The 18634-nt window shown below is 37.5% G+C and overlaps 1 protein-coding gene across 1 annotated transcript in view; it reads right to left on the minus strand.

Annotated features, from left to right (window-relative positions):
* The window catches only part of vav2 (vav guanine nucleotide exchange factor 2), a 201096-nt gene extending 185202 nt beyond the window's left edge, over positions 1-15894 (minus strand). The window contains exon 1 of the mRNA XM_088940647.1: positions 14471-15894. Within this exon, the coding sequence (XP_088796773.1) occupies positions 14471-14674 (204 nt within the window). The 5' untranslated portion in view covers positions 14675-15894. The remainder of the gene's footprint in view (positions 1-14470) is intronic.
* Between the last annotated feature and the right edge of the window lie 2740 nt (positions 15895-18634).

The following is an 18634-nucleotide window of genomic DNA, read 5'->3' on the forward strand; positions in this document are numbered from 1 at the left end:
TTGTACCTGCTTTACTGTAAGACTCTGATTTTCTTATGTCCTTCCTTGTCAATTGTCTTCTTGACTGTCTTCTGTATTGCACTAGCATTGCACTTCTAACATGTGCCTCTCACACATTTTTATCATTTTTATTTTTTACTTATTGTTCTACTTGATTGTTAACGTAAAGATTTATTTTTGTAGTAACTTTCTGTATTATTTTATATAGTTTAAGTTGCCCAGGAAAAGGGCCCCTGCTAAGCAAATTAATAATAACTCATTCAAGGCCCCTCAGGACGATTCCGGATCACCCAGACAGCATCTTGTACCTCCAGCAACCTTATTTACTGTATCTCTTGCAGTAAATGCCCAGCCATCTACATTGGAGAAACAGGAAGGAGACTCGGAGACCGCTTCAGAGAACACGTCAGGGCTGTGAAGATTAAAGATCTCTCCAAGCCTATTGTTTCTCATTTCACCTCTGACGGCCACAACCACTCTAATCTCTCCGTCTGTGTTCTCAAAGACGGTTTTCCGAACTCATACATCAGAAAGACCACCGAAACTAAAATTATTCTGCAGATAGGATCACACATTCTCCCTTCTCTTAACGACAGACTACTGTTCTTTTAAATTTTCTCCATTCATTGGAAGTTTCATTTCACACCTCTCTGCACCCATTCTGACTTCACACCTCTTGATTGGCCTCTCTTTCTGTCCCCTGCTCCCGCCTCTCACTCCTCCTCCCTCCCAACCTTTGTTCTCCCGCTACTTTACCTTTGCCTACTGCCCTGTCTCTCTCACACCTGAAGAAGGCTCCACGGCCGAAACGTTGTGTTCTCCTTCTTCTTTTTTTCAGCATGGAATAAACCTATTACTTGTTCCTTTGCAAATTAATAATAATTTGCATATATACATTTATTCTTTTACCTTTGCTTAAAATGTGTTTCTTGAGCTTCCTTTTGATTTGTAGTTCTAAAGTCAGAATTAAAGAATCCATTGCATTAAGTGAAAAAAAAAGAAATTCACAAATAATTGGAAAAATTTGGTAGCTGAAATATATAACAAATAATCTTAAACTTACATTAGCAGAACACCACCATGATAAAGTCTGAAAGTCCTTGAAATTCATGGATTTGCAAACCAAAGCCAGAAGGTAAGAATGGACCTCACAGTAGCCTTGTTACAGTGCTACACATTTTTAACTTGTAACAGCTGATGTCCTAAGGCAACAGAAATCCATCTGATTTTGGCAAAAGTGGCCTTGTATTTGCAGAAAATACACAAGCACATTTTCTTCATGCCATTGTTTAGCTCTTTCGGCTGCCCTCTGAACTTTTCCTTCTTATTCCAGATGTTTAACTGTGTCTGGCGGACAGAGGGATTATGCAACTTTGCTTTGTCTCTGCTGAGCAGGAAGGAGGCATTGTATCTTGAGCTGAGCTGAAGAACTTACCAGTGGAGGAAGGGTCAGATTCTCGTAAAAGCTCCAACATGCAGAAAAAATGAATTCACAAGCAACATTGCAAATAGGCAGCCATGGAAAGGTTAAAGACACATCAGCGCGAAGCTGCGTCACACAACATTCTGTAGAACTCTCCCAGTAGGCCAGCACACTACATAATTCACATGGAATTTTAAATAAGCAGCTACGCAAATGTTTTTGTATCCTGGCAGGTAATATCTGCCAGGCTAGGCTTAAATAGGCTAGGCTACAGACTGTATGATCCGCTACCATCTGGAAAACGGTACCGGAGCATTCGGGCCCGGACTACCAGACTCAGAGACAGTTTTTACCCCTGCACTATCAAACTATTAAACTCCCAGCCTCTCTCACTCTCACCTCACCTCTCACCTATGATCTGAATGCAGTGCCTTCTTTCTTATCAAAAACTCAAACACACATTGAAAATCTACATCTACCATACATGTCAAAAGCTCACTCCCCATAATTTCTATCCCTTTATTTCATTATGTTAATGCATGTTTTTGCACATAACCTGTTACCTTTTTGTTGTTCTGCACATTGCCTGTTGCTGTTTTTGCACACTGCCTGTTGTCCCTGTCTTTCTTTTGTTATACAATTGTATTGTTGTTGTTTTTTCTTTGTACTACTTATTGTCCAAGAGCTAGCTAAATAGCATTTCGTTATACCATATACCTGTATATGAGTATAATGACAATAAACTTGAACTTGAAATTCTGCATCAATTGAACACAAAGAAAATGTGCTAAAGGAATGTTCTAAAAAAAGCTGCCAGTCTCCAATATTTTGGAGACCCATTTCACATTTTGTACCTTATCAGTAATGGTTTTGACCTTTATTTCAAGAAAACTCTGTCATTAAACAAGAATAATTCTACCAATTATTTTATTGATTCAAGTTATCAAGATCCACAAATCCCTTGGTTCTAACTGTTCATAATTTAATTCAATTCAAGCTTTATTGTCCCCTAGGGGACATTTATTTTAATTTAATTTAATTCTTAATTATACTAATGAACTAAGCTTGGATAACTTGAGTGAAACTATTTTGCTAAAATCTCAATCAGCAGTTAATAGAAAAGTACCTACCAGTGTCTCAGACACCGAACTCTGGTGAACTGGAGGTACATGTAAAAATGAACATTTCCATGATAATCTTCTACAATAAAACATTTGCTCAGAATAGGCTAATCTGAAATGGCAGACTACAACTAGAATGTATTAGAATGTAATAGGAGATATAATTACCATATTAATTAATGAAGACATTCATAACACCTGCATGCATTAATCTGGAGCAGGGATCTCCCTCTCTCGTCCCTCAGAGCCTCAGCCCATTAGGTTGCACAGGTAATCATTAAATCATTAATTTTGAAAGCCATGGAAAAATTAAACTTATCAATTAAACCGGTGGTATGTTCAATTAAGCAATTTAGAGATAATTTGTAAGAAATATTACATCACTATTCATGGCTTGGGTTTCCTTAATTCAACAAATTACTTGCTTAATTGATTGCTTAATTGATCAGTAACTTGCAAGGGTTCCTAATCTTTAAATAACAGGCAATTTAGAATAACCTATACAAATGACTAACTTGGATCTTGAGCCTTCTAGGACCAGGATTCAAAACCATTGATTTAGAATAAAATTAATTATTAATACCAGTGTCTGACTGAAGAACTTAGCTGTTTCACCTCTTAGAGAACATGGAAGATTCTAAAGCACTACATCATTCTTATAATGACTGTAAGCCTCAGAATCCATTTGAAAATGAGCACAAAATGTTTTTTTTTTAAACTGATCTGCCCTAAATCTTAAATTTGCATTATCTTGGAGTTTCCATATTCTGACACTACACACTGAAATTCCTATTGGCCCTTCACCTCTTTCATAAGAGGTGATGCTACAGCCGCAGGGTACAATACTCCAACTACATAGTCTTAATCTATAAAGATATAAACATTTTATTCTTATAATATGAAACTCAGTTGGGTTAGGGAAATAAATTATTAGTAATAAAACTGTTCTTATTCTAAAACAGCAGTTGGCCACTGCATATTGACAGTGATTCTACATATACAGTAAATAAAACCATTCTCAGGACCTTAACAAAGGGCCTAAGTTATTGAACTGCATGAGAAGCACTTTTATGCAACGAGTCACAGGAGGCTAAATAAATCATCTTCATGATATAAATACTATAAATCTTACAGGCATATTTTAGTTTTTCCCCTCTCTTGCAGATTTCCCTTGGCTTGCAGAAAATGCTCAGCTCCAGACTAATTGCTTGACAAGATAGACTTGGTGCTGTTGTACTGCCCACATTAAAATAAAGCCATGTATAAGGAGGAGGAATATGAAGGCAGTTTAGCATTGTCTTGATCTGATTAGTTTAATAGGTTCCCTATACCTGGTTGACAAGAGCTTTGGCCAATATTCCTATTATTTGATTCACAAAACAAAAAAAAAAGGAAAAGGCTCTGGATAGTTTCTAATGGCCCTATGACTGAGCCTTCATTGCATGCTATATATTCACTAGAGCACAGGGTTTAGAAGTAAGCTGTGAACTATACAGGCAGTTTCTCATCAATATCACACCTCAGTGGTATTGAGACGAGTCATCAGACTGTGCACTTCCATAATCTAAATCAGAGATGCTCCTGAATTCTTTCAAGAAGTGAGAGCAGATCTCCATGTCAGGACGCTACATGTTGCTTCACAATGGATCTTTTCCACACTTATGCCCAGTTTTCCATTGAAGTAGCATGTCTTCTTGGGAAGAAATGCTTGTGTGGTCATAAAAGTGATTAAGATTTGGTCTGGTCCATGATTTCCAAGACAGATTGAGGCAGCATGTCTAAAAGCAAGATCTCTACTTTATTACTCAAGTTATCTGCTATTAGAAAATACCAAATATACATCAGAAGTACTTTCCTATTAAGCCAACACTGAAAGTTAAATCATAACATGAAAAAGATGTTATCAGGCACATTGCTCAATCTGCACATGTTAAGTTGCCAGTTACTGTAAAACAATATGATGTACTTACAGTATTTTCAACTTCCTCTTAGAGGACACATGTAACAGATTTAAAGGGAAAGTCCCTACTGAAATAGTTTATTGCATTGAAAGGAAAACAGATTAAAATAATTAGAATGATAAGTTCCTAAGATAAAATACTAGTTTTGAATTACAGTAAAATGTGAATTAAAAAAGGAAGGACACAGTTTCCCAAAAGTTATAGGTGTGATCACACTTTTTTAAAAATGATATGAAGATTATGATCTGCAACAATTATAAAAAATAAAGTTACAAAATTTAAGATTGTCTTCAAAAAAACAACCAGCTCTATCCAACAACAATCCAACCTAAGACATTGATTCAATACTGTTTAATTAATATTGATAGTGTGGACTGCTCCACAATTTTTAATCAAGAATAATTTTGTCAGCAGAGAAATTGCATGGTATTTTCTTACTTGAATATGATTCTATCCATGACAGAAATGACTAGTATAATTGTCGTTTAATTGTTTTTGTCATTTCATAGCAAAGCTGCACAGCCTCACTGTTTAATAATTTTAAACACATTGTTAACATTAGCAAATCAATTTCCACAGAAAATGTAAATCAACCCATCAGCCATCAGCCCACCCTTACTAATGAAAGAAAAACACACCAGTAATATAACTCCAATCCATTTATTTGAATAAAGCACTGGGATGTGACATCCTATTTTAAAACCATAGAGATGGTTTATACTGCATCATTTAGCATTTTCTTTGCTGTTTATTCCAGCACTACCAAAACTCCTTTTCTTAGAGTTAACCATGTGATTCTGTTTGATCAATATTATAGTCAATAGATCCCTAAATGTACACTCTGTTGTAGCACATCACATAAAACCAAGTCAAATCATAAAACTAAAAACAAAATCATGACATGCATAAGTTAACAACAAAAATGCTCAACTACTCAAACAAGTACAATTCTTCAACACTAAGAACTAGGCTTGCAGGGAAGGGTTTGAGGTTCTCTCTAGCAGTACTTAGTTTCCGCAGGCGGCTCTGCTGCCTCAGGCCCTATGAACCAAACCTTAAGAAGAACCAGTCTTTTCAAGACAACACCGCACTACCATTGGGTCCACTGACATTCTCTATGACCATTGAATTTCTCTTGGTTATGCTCCACAAAACAGAAGATAATAATAATAATTAATAATTGCTTACACTTATATAGCGCTTTTCTGGACACTCCACTCAAAGCGCTTTACAGGTAATAGGGACTCCCCTCCACCACCACCAATGTATAGCCCCCACCTGGACGATGCGACGGCAGCCATAGTGTGCCAGAATGCTCACCACACATCAGCTATCAGTGGGGAGGAGAGCAAAGTAATGAAGCCAATTCATAGATGGGGATTATCGGGAGGCCATGACTGGTAAGGGCCAATGTGAAATTTGGCCCGGACCCTGGGGTTACACCCCTACTCTTTTCGAGAAACGCCCTGGGATTTTTAATGACCACAGAGAGTCAGGACCTCGGATTTACGTCTCATCCGAAGGACGGCACCTGTTTACAGTACAGTGTCCCCGTCACTATTCTGGGGCATTAGGACCCACATGGACCGCAGGGTGAACGCCCCCTGCTGGCCCCACTAACACCTCTTCCAGCAGCAACCTTAGTTTTTCCCAGGAGGTCTCTCATCCAGGTACTGACGAGGCGGCTCACACCTGCTGAGCTTCAGTGGGTTGCCAGGTGTGAGTTACAGTTTGATATCGCTTCTGGCCAAGATAATTTACTAACAAACGTTCTTCACTTACATACATAGCTAGCTTTTTAAGCTTCAAATGAGATTGCAACTTCCCTTGAAACAAGGCTGTGCCAAAATGGTGACCTGAAGTCAACACTCCCTTTGAGCAGAAATAAAATGTCCCAGTCTCCACTAGCATTCTGTCTGGGTATTGAGTGAGAGCTGTGTATCATGCTCTCAAAAAGTCATCCCTCATATCTAGACTTGTCCCTGTTAATATCACATAACATATATTCCAGATGAAAACTCCTGTTCATTTTTTAAAGACCATATAACCCTCTTTTTTCATAATGTCTGATACAGTCACTCTTCAGCATCTCCTAACCCATCACTCACTCCTCCTGGCAAGAATTACTCACGTCATTGTCATCATTTCCACTGGCATTGTTTTAGAATGGCTATTTTGGGGTTAACGTACAAGGAAATTCTGAACCAAGATTACCTCTAGCAGGGTCTGCTAAAAAAAATCACTACAGGGAAAGGAAGGAGGGGGCAGGAGTGTTGGATTAAACAACACAGTGAACAACCAGAAAGACTAGATGAGACAGAAGTGGCACGTTACAGGCCATAAGGGACTTAAGAGCAAATCAGAACTGAAAAAGAGAAAGACACCGCAGTTTCTGAGTTTTGGATTTTAAAAGAGAACAATCTGTAAGAGTGTTTTCAGGGGAAATAATCCAACAAACAAATACACAAGACCTGTGCATTTGAGAAGCTGTGGTAATATTTTTACAGGAATCAAGAAAAAACAGCAAACCTGGAGCCAAGTACAAGAATAAAGAATCTCTGGAACACTACACTCCACACACACAGGAAGTCCAGTTCTACAGCAGACCTATACAAGTTATCGACAGAGTTCCCAGATTTGTAGTGCTTACCAAAAGAAAGAATCACTAAGGAAAAGCATGAATTTCAGGACAGGAAACAAGAATATCCATGTTTACGTTACGTTAATATTTTAAGATCGATAATCTTGTATTATGTATAAGAAGGCAACTACTTTAAAAAGAACCACTTTTAAAATATATATATATAAATTCCCTGGACACACTGTAGTCCAGCTAAATTCTGATTAAGCATTCTATATAACAGCTGGACACAGTAACTTCAGCTATATGACCATTAAAATAGGTCATATACTACTTTCAAAATTTTTGTTTAAGGAAGCTGTAGTACGTAGATACAGAACTATATATCTCTGGCCTCCAAGATAAGGAGTTTAAAACTCTTGAATTGTACAAAACAATTTATAAACCCTTTAATAAGACAATTCCAGAAGTCCCTCTAAGCTGCTAAAATATTCCTAAACCCTGGAGAGGATTACAGCGCATTCCACCTGGTCCTGCTGTAACAGGATACAGAGGCAGAAATATACTTACATCCTAACAGCTGAAAATAAGGGCTTTAGATTAACTTTTAATTTTTTATCTGTAATGCAGTTATTTGGCACCTGTGACAGGGTAAAAAATACTCTGATACATCAGTTCTAGATGAATTACAACCATCAGGCTTTCAAGGTGAAAAGGTTGCATATTGACAGCTGTATTGAAAAACAACACTACACAGTTATAGTTCATATCCCTCTCTATATAGCATCATGAAAGAATCATTCTGGATTCACCCCTTGCTTCCTTTTATGGTGACCAGCCAGCTATCTCAAATCCAATTGTCTGATCATAAAGAGAATGTGAAGTCATGCTAACATATTGAAGATTAACAGATAGCAGGAGTTGCGATTAATGCCATATTTACAGTATATGAATAGGGATATATTCTACTTCCTATGTTTACATATAGGGATTGATTTAATTAAAAAAAAATAACCATCCCTATATATTCTACTTCCCATGTTTACATATAGAGATTGATTTAATTAAAAACTAACCATCCCTGTCTTTTTTTAGCCAAGATAATACTGAATCTCTTCATGCTCTTGTTCAGGGATTTTCCGTGTTGCTGGATAACCTGCCCAGATCACATTTACCCAAATCATCAACTGGGCTGATGTGTCCCCACTAGAGTAATTCTTCTTTCCAACCACCTCAGCATCTGAGTAAGAATCGCACACCTATTGAATTTGAAAGCCAGATATAGAAGGTTTTCCATTGAAAGACCACATGGACATTATCAAACAAAGTACAATCCCAGATTGCTTTGAAATAACAACGTATTTAAAGTTCATCCATCACAGCTTTCAAAGCATACAGGACTATACAATTCAGAAACAAATATTTGCATGATTTCTTTATTCCTTGTGTTTTTCACCTGGTGACACATCCCCCTTAATCTGGTAGCCTGGCATGGAGGACCTACAGATATGAATCCCCAATTACAGGGTACCAGCATTCTATTTGCCATAATCTGAACAAAGCCATCATGACAAATAGTGGGAGAATTGTAAACAGAGGCTGAGCCCAGACAAACCCTGATGTAACCCTGTCTTCCCACACAGTCTTGTAACCCATTTTGTCTCACTAGATTTCCCTGTAAACTTAATTTCAAATGACAGGAGAGCTTTGCTGCACTTCTTCCTGAAAATCTTAAGGGAAAGCCATCCCAATTTTCCCTTTTAACTTATGGGACAGCCAACCCACTTCTTCCTGCAGCCCTGTGAGGAATTCTAAACTTTTCCTTGGTCTGACTGAATCCCCAAAACCAGTCTAATTTCACGACTAGCCGATTAGACTCGCAGACCTGTTTTCTGAACCTTTTTATAGCCAGAATGATAGAACACAGCTGCAGCAGATTTTACTCTCTCTGCCTCATGGGAATGCCTCTACTTTTCCTCTTTCTAACTGGTTTCTAAGCCACACACCCACAGCACAAACCAACAGACAGCTTGGAGAAACAGTTGCTCCATTACACACCCATATTAATAGGAACAGAAGTTAATGTCTAACAAAGTATTTAATAGGCAAGTAATCAAAAATGTAAAGATTAGGAGTGAATTTGTGTATAAAAGAGAGAAAATGACCCCATTCAACCTATTTTAAAGTTAAAAAATTCAGGATTACAGTCCATTCAGCCAAAATTGAGCAGCTCAGATATTACACAAAATAATTATTTAGTTGACTGAGAAAAAGAACATTTAATACTTTCCTTCAGTTCAGGTAATAAGACACAAAGACATTATCACATGGATGGAGCTGAGGAATAATTTCACTTTAAATAATCTAAACTTTTTTATGTTAGTTCTTTAAGGACAAAAAAAACTCTAGATCAAAATGAAACAACAGATCCAGTGTCAAACTTTGTCAGTTGTCAGCATAAACCCTCTATTATGAAAGACAAAAAAAGCTATTCTGGAGAGCCAGCCAGAGGTTAGTGCTCTTTAAGTACAGGTATAGAAATACAGCTGTAACTGTCATCAAAAAGGAATCCAGTCATAACAGACTATAGAAGTTAAACTCCATCAGTAGGCTACATTACAAGGTTTGGGGCTTAAACTTAATCCAGATAGTTTCCCCAGCAAATTTAATTTTTGTTCATCCAGCATAAATCAATAAATAAACACAATATGACAGTGGACATGAGCATTTTTGAAAAGCGTAATGTTACGTTTACCTTACCAAACACTGTTAGGCTTCTAAGTAAAAGCAGATTCAGGCTGACACTCAGTAACTTAAACAGGTGTGCCACGAAACAAAACATTCATTCAACATATGTTGTTTTGACCAACATATAAGACATTGTCTACAAATGAATATACTAGAATAAACATGATCGATTTAAGAATACTGGCATAGTGAGACTGATTGTTCATAGGAAGCAGCAAGTGGAAATACATTTCTTATACTGGTACACAACAGTTAAGCTAGTGTTATTTTGTGCTCTGTTAGTTAGTCTCAGTAACAAAGCTGACAAAACTGTTTATTATTGGTAATGTCAGTAAAAAGAGTTTACTGAGAGTGAGAGAAAGCAGTAAGATCCACCACGCTCATTTGGTTGCTAGTAGTTCATGGGCACAAGGATCTCATTCAGCTACTTCTTAAAAGCTTCCCCAGGAAATCGGCTTTAACAACACGGCTTGGCAGCTTGTTCACAACACTCTCCACTCCCTGTGTAAAAAGGTTCCTCCTGTTCTCAAGGCTAAACACAATTTCTTTTAATGTCCAGTTGTGCCGTTGTGCTCCCATGTCACTGATGACTACAAAATAATCCTTTAGGATAATTTTGTCAATAGCTTTCAGGGCTAATACATTTATCAAGTTAAGGACTGAAGAAATTATATTCTTTACCCTGTATACGTAATTCCCTTTAGACCAGGAATTATGCTGATTACTCGTCTTGTTCTAGGGTAACAGGTATTTTTGTAGAGCAGCATCTTGAATTGAACACAGTATTGGCGTGAGCTCCGACTGGTGTGTTGTATAACCTTAACATTACTTCCTTGGATTCAAATTCAGAATTTTTCACAATATAAAAACATCTAGCCCATTTGGTAGCTAGTAGTCTAAGCATCTAATCCAGCCTTTTTTTTTTAATAAAATGACTTTGCTAACATCACTGCATGATTTCTTCCACAATCTCACAACCCTTTGTGTAAAGCAGTGCCTTTTGTTCTCAGTTTCACATGCATTTCCCTGTAATTTCCATTGGTGTCTTCTGGTTTGTATTTCACTGCTGATTTTGAAGAAGTCCACTGGATTGATGCACTTGTCTTCTCCACTCAAAACTAAAACAGGTCAGTAATTTCAGCCTGTCAGTGTAGGACAATACTATAAACATGCCAATGTATCTACAGCAGTTGCTTTTCTCTTAATTGATTCCAGAGGACCAACATATTTTTTGTAACATAATGACCACAATTGTACACAATATCGTATTTTGAATATTATTATTGGTTTGTACAATTTTAACATGACATCTCTTCAATTTAAATTTTATGCTTTAAACTTCATTTCCTTACACTATATTGTCTTTTTTGTTTCTCCATACTGTGTAGGCACTGTCTTGTATGTATAACTGTTGATGCAACCTGGCCAACCTAAATTTCCCTCTTAATTCAATTAGTGTAGTAATTAGCACATTGCCACCTGATCTGCAATGTAGCAGGGCTGATGCTCCTGCTGCTATTCCCCAGTAAAATAAAAATAGGATTGTCCAAACCAGCACAGTGGTACAGTGGCTAGCATTGCTGCCCCGCAGTGCTGGGGCCCGGGGTTGAATTCCTGGGGTGCTATGTGCTATCTGTGTGGAATTTGTATGTTCACCCTGTGTTCACATGTGCTTCCTCCAGGTGCTCTGGTTTCCCCAACACTCCAAATACATACTGATAGGCTAATTAATGTCTGCAAAAACTAGCCCTGGTGTGAATGTGTGCATATATGTGTCTGTGTGTGCCCTGTGATGGACTGGTGTCCCAACCAGGGTGCATCCTACCTTGTGCCTGTTGTTTGTATTGGATGAAGCAGTTAGAAAATGGATGGATAGGTTGCCCAAACTGGTTCTCACTGTTGTAACTCCCAAAGATGTTTGAAAAGAGCCCATCTCACCTGACCTGACTTTCTTTTCACCCCAAATGGTTAATCAGTGTATGATGCTATTAAAACCTACAGTCAGTCTTTGTATTCAATCAAGTACCATCTCAAAAGAAAATGTGTTGATCCAATGAGGCAAAACTCAACAGCATTATATTGACAATGTTTCCGCCACAGGACAATGACACTGTATTACTGTGAAGCCCAAGTTGACATAAACCTTGCAGCAACAGGTGTACTCAGTAACTTTGAATAATATCGATTAAATAATTACAGATAAAGTAACAGATGTGGAGAATAATGTTGATATATGGAAATTCTGATTTTGTACCCAGCTCTGATGCATTCAAACCTCTGGCACATGTTGCTAGAAGGCTGAACATTTCACAAGAGAAGCAATCAATAAACCAAATCTGATCCTGAAATCAGATGGCTTGTCAATTCAATCTAAAGAACAGGTGCTTCAATTTGCATTGATTGCCCTGTGCATTAGGTGCCAGGATATTTTAATTATGCAATACAGTGAAAATTACTATTTAATTTAGAAACCATTTTGCATTTGATTAGGACCATCAGCGAAAAGCCGCATCAGTTCATAAATAATTTCCCACCTCTGTTGTCAGGTCAATTGTTTTTAATGTCTTTCCCTAAGGCGTTTATTGATACAAACACAATTAGAATAATCAAATAATCCCATCATGCATCCCTGCTATGTATCTTCAGAGATGTCCTTTGTAAAGCTAGTGAATGCTGGTTAAAATTTCTCATCCAGAAACGGCAAACACACTGCAGAGTCAAAATCCATTGAAAGCAGTCAGAATCTGCCTTATTTCCTGAGCAACAGAAATGCCAATCAATGACTTATCATGCCAAAGAGTAGAGACTGAATAGGGATCATTAGAGCTCTTTGAGCCTCCCATTCATTTATTGTTATCTTCAGTATGGATCAGTTAATTCTTTTGCTTTTTTTCTAGTGATCTAAATGTCCAATTTACCATACACATTCAATCCTGTAAAAGTACTGTATGGAGGCAGTTAACTGAGAAAATGTATACAACACAACATAATATTGTGATTAACACATGCTCAATCTTTAACATAAGTTCACCAAAGTAGCAAAGGTTTTTACAGTAAGATCCTCTTAGAATGTTCAACAATGCTGATGCAATCTCTGATTAAGCCTACCACTCCTCAAGGTTACAGCTGCCAACATTTGGCAGGATGCTACATGACCAAATTCTCTCTTGAAATTTAAAGTTTCGGTTTCTCTCTGCTCACACGATGCAGTAGAAATGTCCTTACATTGGCATTGTCAAACCCGACAGGATTATTTGGTTTTTCTGACTCAAGATTGAGCCATCTTCCTCCAATTATATTGTAACTGACACGTGTAGCACATGAAACATGCATTCCTCCCAATCTCAGCCTCCAAAGACAAGCCTGCATACTCTAAAAATGATTCACTTTTGGCTAAGGGCAATGTATTCAGAGTAATTCCAATGATTCTTCAAGTAACTGTTTATCCATAGATTTCACTATGCGATTGATCAAATCAAAGCATTTTTGTCCCTGTGTTTGTCCAAAACCTAATTTTCCAAATGATTATTAATGTCACACTATATTTAACCTTTTACATATTGGCCCTTGCCCTTAAATATCTCAAGAAGCATGAACATTAGGACAGCACTGTCCCTTTCTGTACTTTTTCCAAATCTTAAAGTGCATCACATTAGAGTCTCCTTGAATTCCAAGAAGCAGCAGTCTTGAAGAATGTGAACACAGTACATTGTCTAATGCTCAAGAAGGATGATTGTTCTTTTATCTTTTTAGACTGTTTTCACAGCTGGTAAGGTAACATTATCACTTTTAGTACCAAAAGCATATGAGACAGTAGGCCTACATGCTGGCAGTCTAAATCTGGCACACGCACAAACATATATACATTCACTGTTTGGATTCAAGATCTTGCTCCCTTGAGGTTATTCAAAGGTGATCAAAATCTACAGAAACTGATTTCTCAAAGCAAATATGTCCATATGTCTACATTTAAACGGTCCTCTGTGCTGTACAGAGATGTACTCATTCCTATTATGAAAAAGACACCTTTCAGCGCCTTTGAATGACAAACAGCTGTACTCAAAGTGAAAGCCAAAAGGAGAATGCATGCAGAAAACATTATTTTACACAAGGGAAAAACCTGTATCCTGTAACTGACAAGGAACTGAAAGCCCCTGTTGTGTTAATTAAATGGGTATAATACGGTATATATAGTAATGCGAACTTTGATGTCTACTTCCTATTAATTTCATGTCACTACAAACTAGGAAAATACTTTGCTCACCAGTGCCCCATACTGGATGCGAGAAATTGAAGTCTGCAAACCGGTTGCACATTAAATCATTAAGTTCTAAAATAATCGCCTGCTTCATCACCATCTGAAATGAAATGCGTGGAAACTTTCTTTTTTAAATTAGCTTTTCAATTTCGTTTAAAACTTTTTTCAAGGTATCTACTACAAAGCTAACACGGATATTCCTGGACGGTTCTTTCTCACATGTATCACATTAAATCCGAGATCCCCTCATACCCAAATACGTATTTTTAGAGGTGAATGGAATTTTAAAACGTATTTTAGGTTATCACTCTGGATTTACTTCCCAATGAAAGAGAGAAAGACGTCTTTCGCGTTGCTTTGCTGTGGAATCCTGCTTACCTGTGACATCTGTGGCCTGAAATTGATTTCCTTCAAGTCAACAGATCCAGGGGAGAGATTGTGGAGCATCTGACACAACAGCACCCCATCTCTAAGAGTCTGTGCCAGGTCGAAAACCGCAGAAGTGGGCCATACGACTCTGTGGTTAGGAGGCAAGACTTTGCAATCTATAAGCCAGCGTCCACACTGTCTCCATTCCTCCATGCTGCCAGAACACAACACTTCCACCAAAATAAGGTACGATGAGCAGACCGGTGTGACTACTATAGGTTTTTCTATGAATATTCCTATCAGCAGAACAAACAAGAAATAAATCCTTTGAGCTCAACAGAAGGGAGATTCTTTCTTCTTTATAAAATCAGACATTGAAAAGTTGGTTTCCTCATACCAATTTCCCGTAAAGGGTTCTGGCTAAAGTTACCCTCGGTATTATCTTCTGGTCCAGTAGCGAAAGCCTGTTACTACCCTTTGTAATGTTTCTACGTGCAAACGCGAGGATATTTAAAACAGATCCCTGAAGTGTCCCCGCTTTTAAAAATTCGAATTCCCCATGCCCTTGTGTCTCATGTGATGTGGACCTTAATGGAGCAAGTTTGTTTCAGCATGTCCTTGAAGGCAACCTTTCAATATACAAACGCGGCTTCGTTCGTTTTTAAACAACACACACAACATACGTCCACGTGTTCTATTGTATTATAATAAAGCTGTTGTAAGTCTTCTTTAAAAACAATAGTTTTCAATAGCTCCACAGTACATCATAATAACGAGGCATGCATTTTGCTTTTACGTGGAAAAAAATCTTCAAATTCACGTTTAAAAGAACGTCCCAACAGAAAATGGAAAAATAAAATTTGCTTTTTAAAAGTTTAATTTAAAAATCGAATTCGAGGCTCCATTCATAAACGCCCAAATCCCAATTACTGTTCTGAACAAATTTAATGTAGTGCGACGAAGACTCCAGTGTCAGTTTCTGCCTTTCACTCCGGTTTGCACTCCAGCGGAATACGGGTTCTTGTGTAGTTTCAACCTGAAGTCCAGAATTTATATATTAATTCAGGGTAGGGAATTTCAAACGCCAGGGAAAGACTGGATTATGTATTTCTTCGTTTTACAGGAACCCAGACAAATGTTCTTGCATCGCCCCGTTCAACCTCTTCAGACTGCTCCTCACTGCACTCCAAAACGCACTACAGAAAAGCACCGGGAGAAAACAGATACTCCCCAACAGTGTAATCCTCTTGTCCCTTCTCTACCGACACAGGAAAACACAGTTGCAAAAATGCTCAGCCCGACATGTATCCACTTCAGTGCAGTTACTTTTCTTGGGAACTATTTGTTTTCTTTCTTTCTCTGCCTTTTACAGTTCCCTGGGTTGGAGCGGCCAGTCGCTCAACTCCTCTCTGCTCAATCTCAGCCTTTGCAGGAATGCGTGAGCGCGCCTGATAGGAGGAGGGAGGGGGCGAATGTACAACGGGGTTCCGGTCGAGCACGCTAGTGTGTGTAGCATTTAAGAAGTTGAGTAGTGAAGTAAGAAGAAAGTTGGCAGGTTTATGGGGCTTGGGTTCGCTAAAGAATGCCCTCTGTGTGGTCTAGTTCAACGTCTGCAGGTAGCGTCAGCAGAACAGATTTCAAAGGCATGTAATGTGCAGGTTAACAATCTGTACGATACATCTGAACTAGGGAGCAGTGCGGACGTGCAGCTCTTCCTTTTATCTTAAGTACACAAGCCGAAAACAGTATATGATATATAACTAAGTTCACCGAACATCACGGTTTTTTCTACTCATTTAATTTTTTCGTTATAGCCAAAGCTCGATTTATAATAGAACTTAAAATAACAGTAGTTAAATGGGATGTTTTAAATGTTAATTTGGAATTCCTTTCCACACTGTATCTAGCGACATTTATTCAAGTCCAGGAAAAAGGAGACGGTGGTTTTAATAATGTCTTTGTTAGACTTGTGAAAGCCCAGCGTTAACAAGAAAATAATAATACCATTTCCTCTCACCCATGTTAATTAAAATAATGTTTTCTAGTTACTGTTGATGCAGCTGTAAGTTATTGTCTTTATCGTGCTTATTATTACATTTGTGTGCAGATCAAGGTCATCCATTTCCCGCGTTTTCTGCATGTAAAAAAATGATTTTAAAGAGTTGTGATTCAATAAAATTGGATGCCTATTCTTAAATAATCCTGCGTTAAAACGTGCTTTAAAATAGTGATATAAGAAGCTTTATTTTGATGTTTAGATCAATGACATCCTTTGGCACATAGTCTATTTCCCACTTTCTTAGGTAGGTGTTAATTATATTTAACAACAGTGTGGTTTAATCTTGCCAAAAACTAAATAATATTTATCTTCCCAATTAAAAGTTGTAAAGTTAAAGAAATGACAAGCAAGTTTGGAGTATTTTAGCCTTCATCTGCAATACAAGTGAATTTGATAAGTAGCAGCACCTAAACTCTCAAAATTCTTTGGCATTTACTCCAGCATTTATGTGTTTCTAAGAAATTTAGTCCACAGCTTCTGTAGTAAGATAAAGTTAAAAAATGCATAAAAATGTTATGAAGTATCTTTCACAAAAAGGGTCCTTTATTACCTATTTTTGAAGGAAGATTATTCTCCTATCCACCAATGAGAAAATGCTCTGCTTTTAGCAGAGAGGATAGTTCTTTGTCTCTGAAATGATTACTTGTCATTTAATTTTTGAGCAGCGATCCATCATGAGTGGAGACTGGTCATGAGTACTGGGAGGAAGTCCATACTCCTCCATATGTCGCAATCTGATTGGCACTACAGAAGAGAAAGGCCCCTGATGTGATCTTGTGTGCCAGAATGAACTGCGGTGCTTGTAGTTCTGACTCTGAATCCAAAACACTGGGAACTCGTTTAACTATCATCTCTTATGCTCTTGTGAAATGCTAAACTATTGCTTCTGAAAGTGTTACAGAAAGGATTGCTTTTAATTAAAGCTTAATGTAGCCTCATTAATGAATCAGGTGGGTAGCTGCGTCAGCATGCGTAGGCTGCAAAGGAACAAGTAATAGGTTTATTCCCTGCTGAAAAACAGAAGAAAGAGAACACAACTTTTGGCCGTGGAGCCTTCTTCAGGTGTGGGCTCCACGGCCGAAACGTTGTGTTCTCTTTCTTCTTTTTTTCAGCATGGAATAAACCTATTACTCATTAATGAATGTATCTCTACAAAATTGCTGGTGTAGTTGTTCAACATTTCAAGTTATCAAGCTACAATTTCCTGGTAATGGATACAGTTGGAATGTGAAAAAATATTCTTATCAGTTAAGTGACAGAATTTACTTGACACTTCCTCTTATTTTTCAATGCTATGTACAAAACAGTTACTCCTATCTTTGTTTGGCCAAATTGGATTGCTACTTTTACAAAAAGGGAATGTGCCTGAATTTGATTTCACAGTGCAAAAATGTGGAATTAAATAAATAACCCTGTAAAATAAATTACTCAAGGAAATTTCTTAAATTATTAGTCCTTGTGCACACACATATACAGTAGATACCTGGAATGCACTCTACCATTTCATACCACCATGAATAAAAATTTAGATTTGTTGAAAACTCTATATAATGAAAGGCTCTTTCCATTAACGTATTGCTCCTAGTTAGTACAGGCAAAGTTAACAGAATAGGAAGCCAGCAAAAATCAACATTGTAATGATAGGAAGCTAATTTTTCAGGGTTTGACAGTGCAGACACCATTAGGACTGTCTACCTAGGCAGGCAAAGAGGAAGAAATAACAAAGTCAATACTCTCCAGTGAAAGACAGGAGATGGATCTTAAGAGGTCTGTTTTGGGAGCAACAGCAAGTGGGAAAAACAAACATTCTATGGCCACAATTGTTTACACAAATTAGTCAAAAAACCTTGCATTGTTTTCTGTTTTTTTTCTATGTTTAAAGATACAGTATATATGATTTATTTATGTATATATATGACTATGACTATGACTATGTGTATATATGACTATGTATATATGTATACCTCTATATGACTTTTTACTGAACACATGATGGCTGCTCAATTTCCCTTCGGGATCAATAAAGTATCTATCTATGGTATCTTAATGCAAGTATGATGCTTATCCTATCAAAACCAATGTTAAAGGGATGCAGCCTAGTTCACTTTAAAGCA

Source organism: Atractosteus spatula, chromosome 23, assembly GCF_055471065.1.
Source record: "Atractosteus spatula isolate fAtrSpa1 chromosome 23, fAtrSpa1.hap1, whole genome shotgun sequence".
In the NCBI taxonomy this organism is placed as follows: Eukaryota; Metazoa; Chordata; class Actinopteri; order Semionotiformes; family Lepisosteidae; genus Atractosteus; species Atractosteus spatula.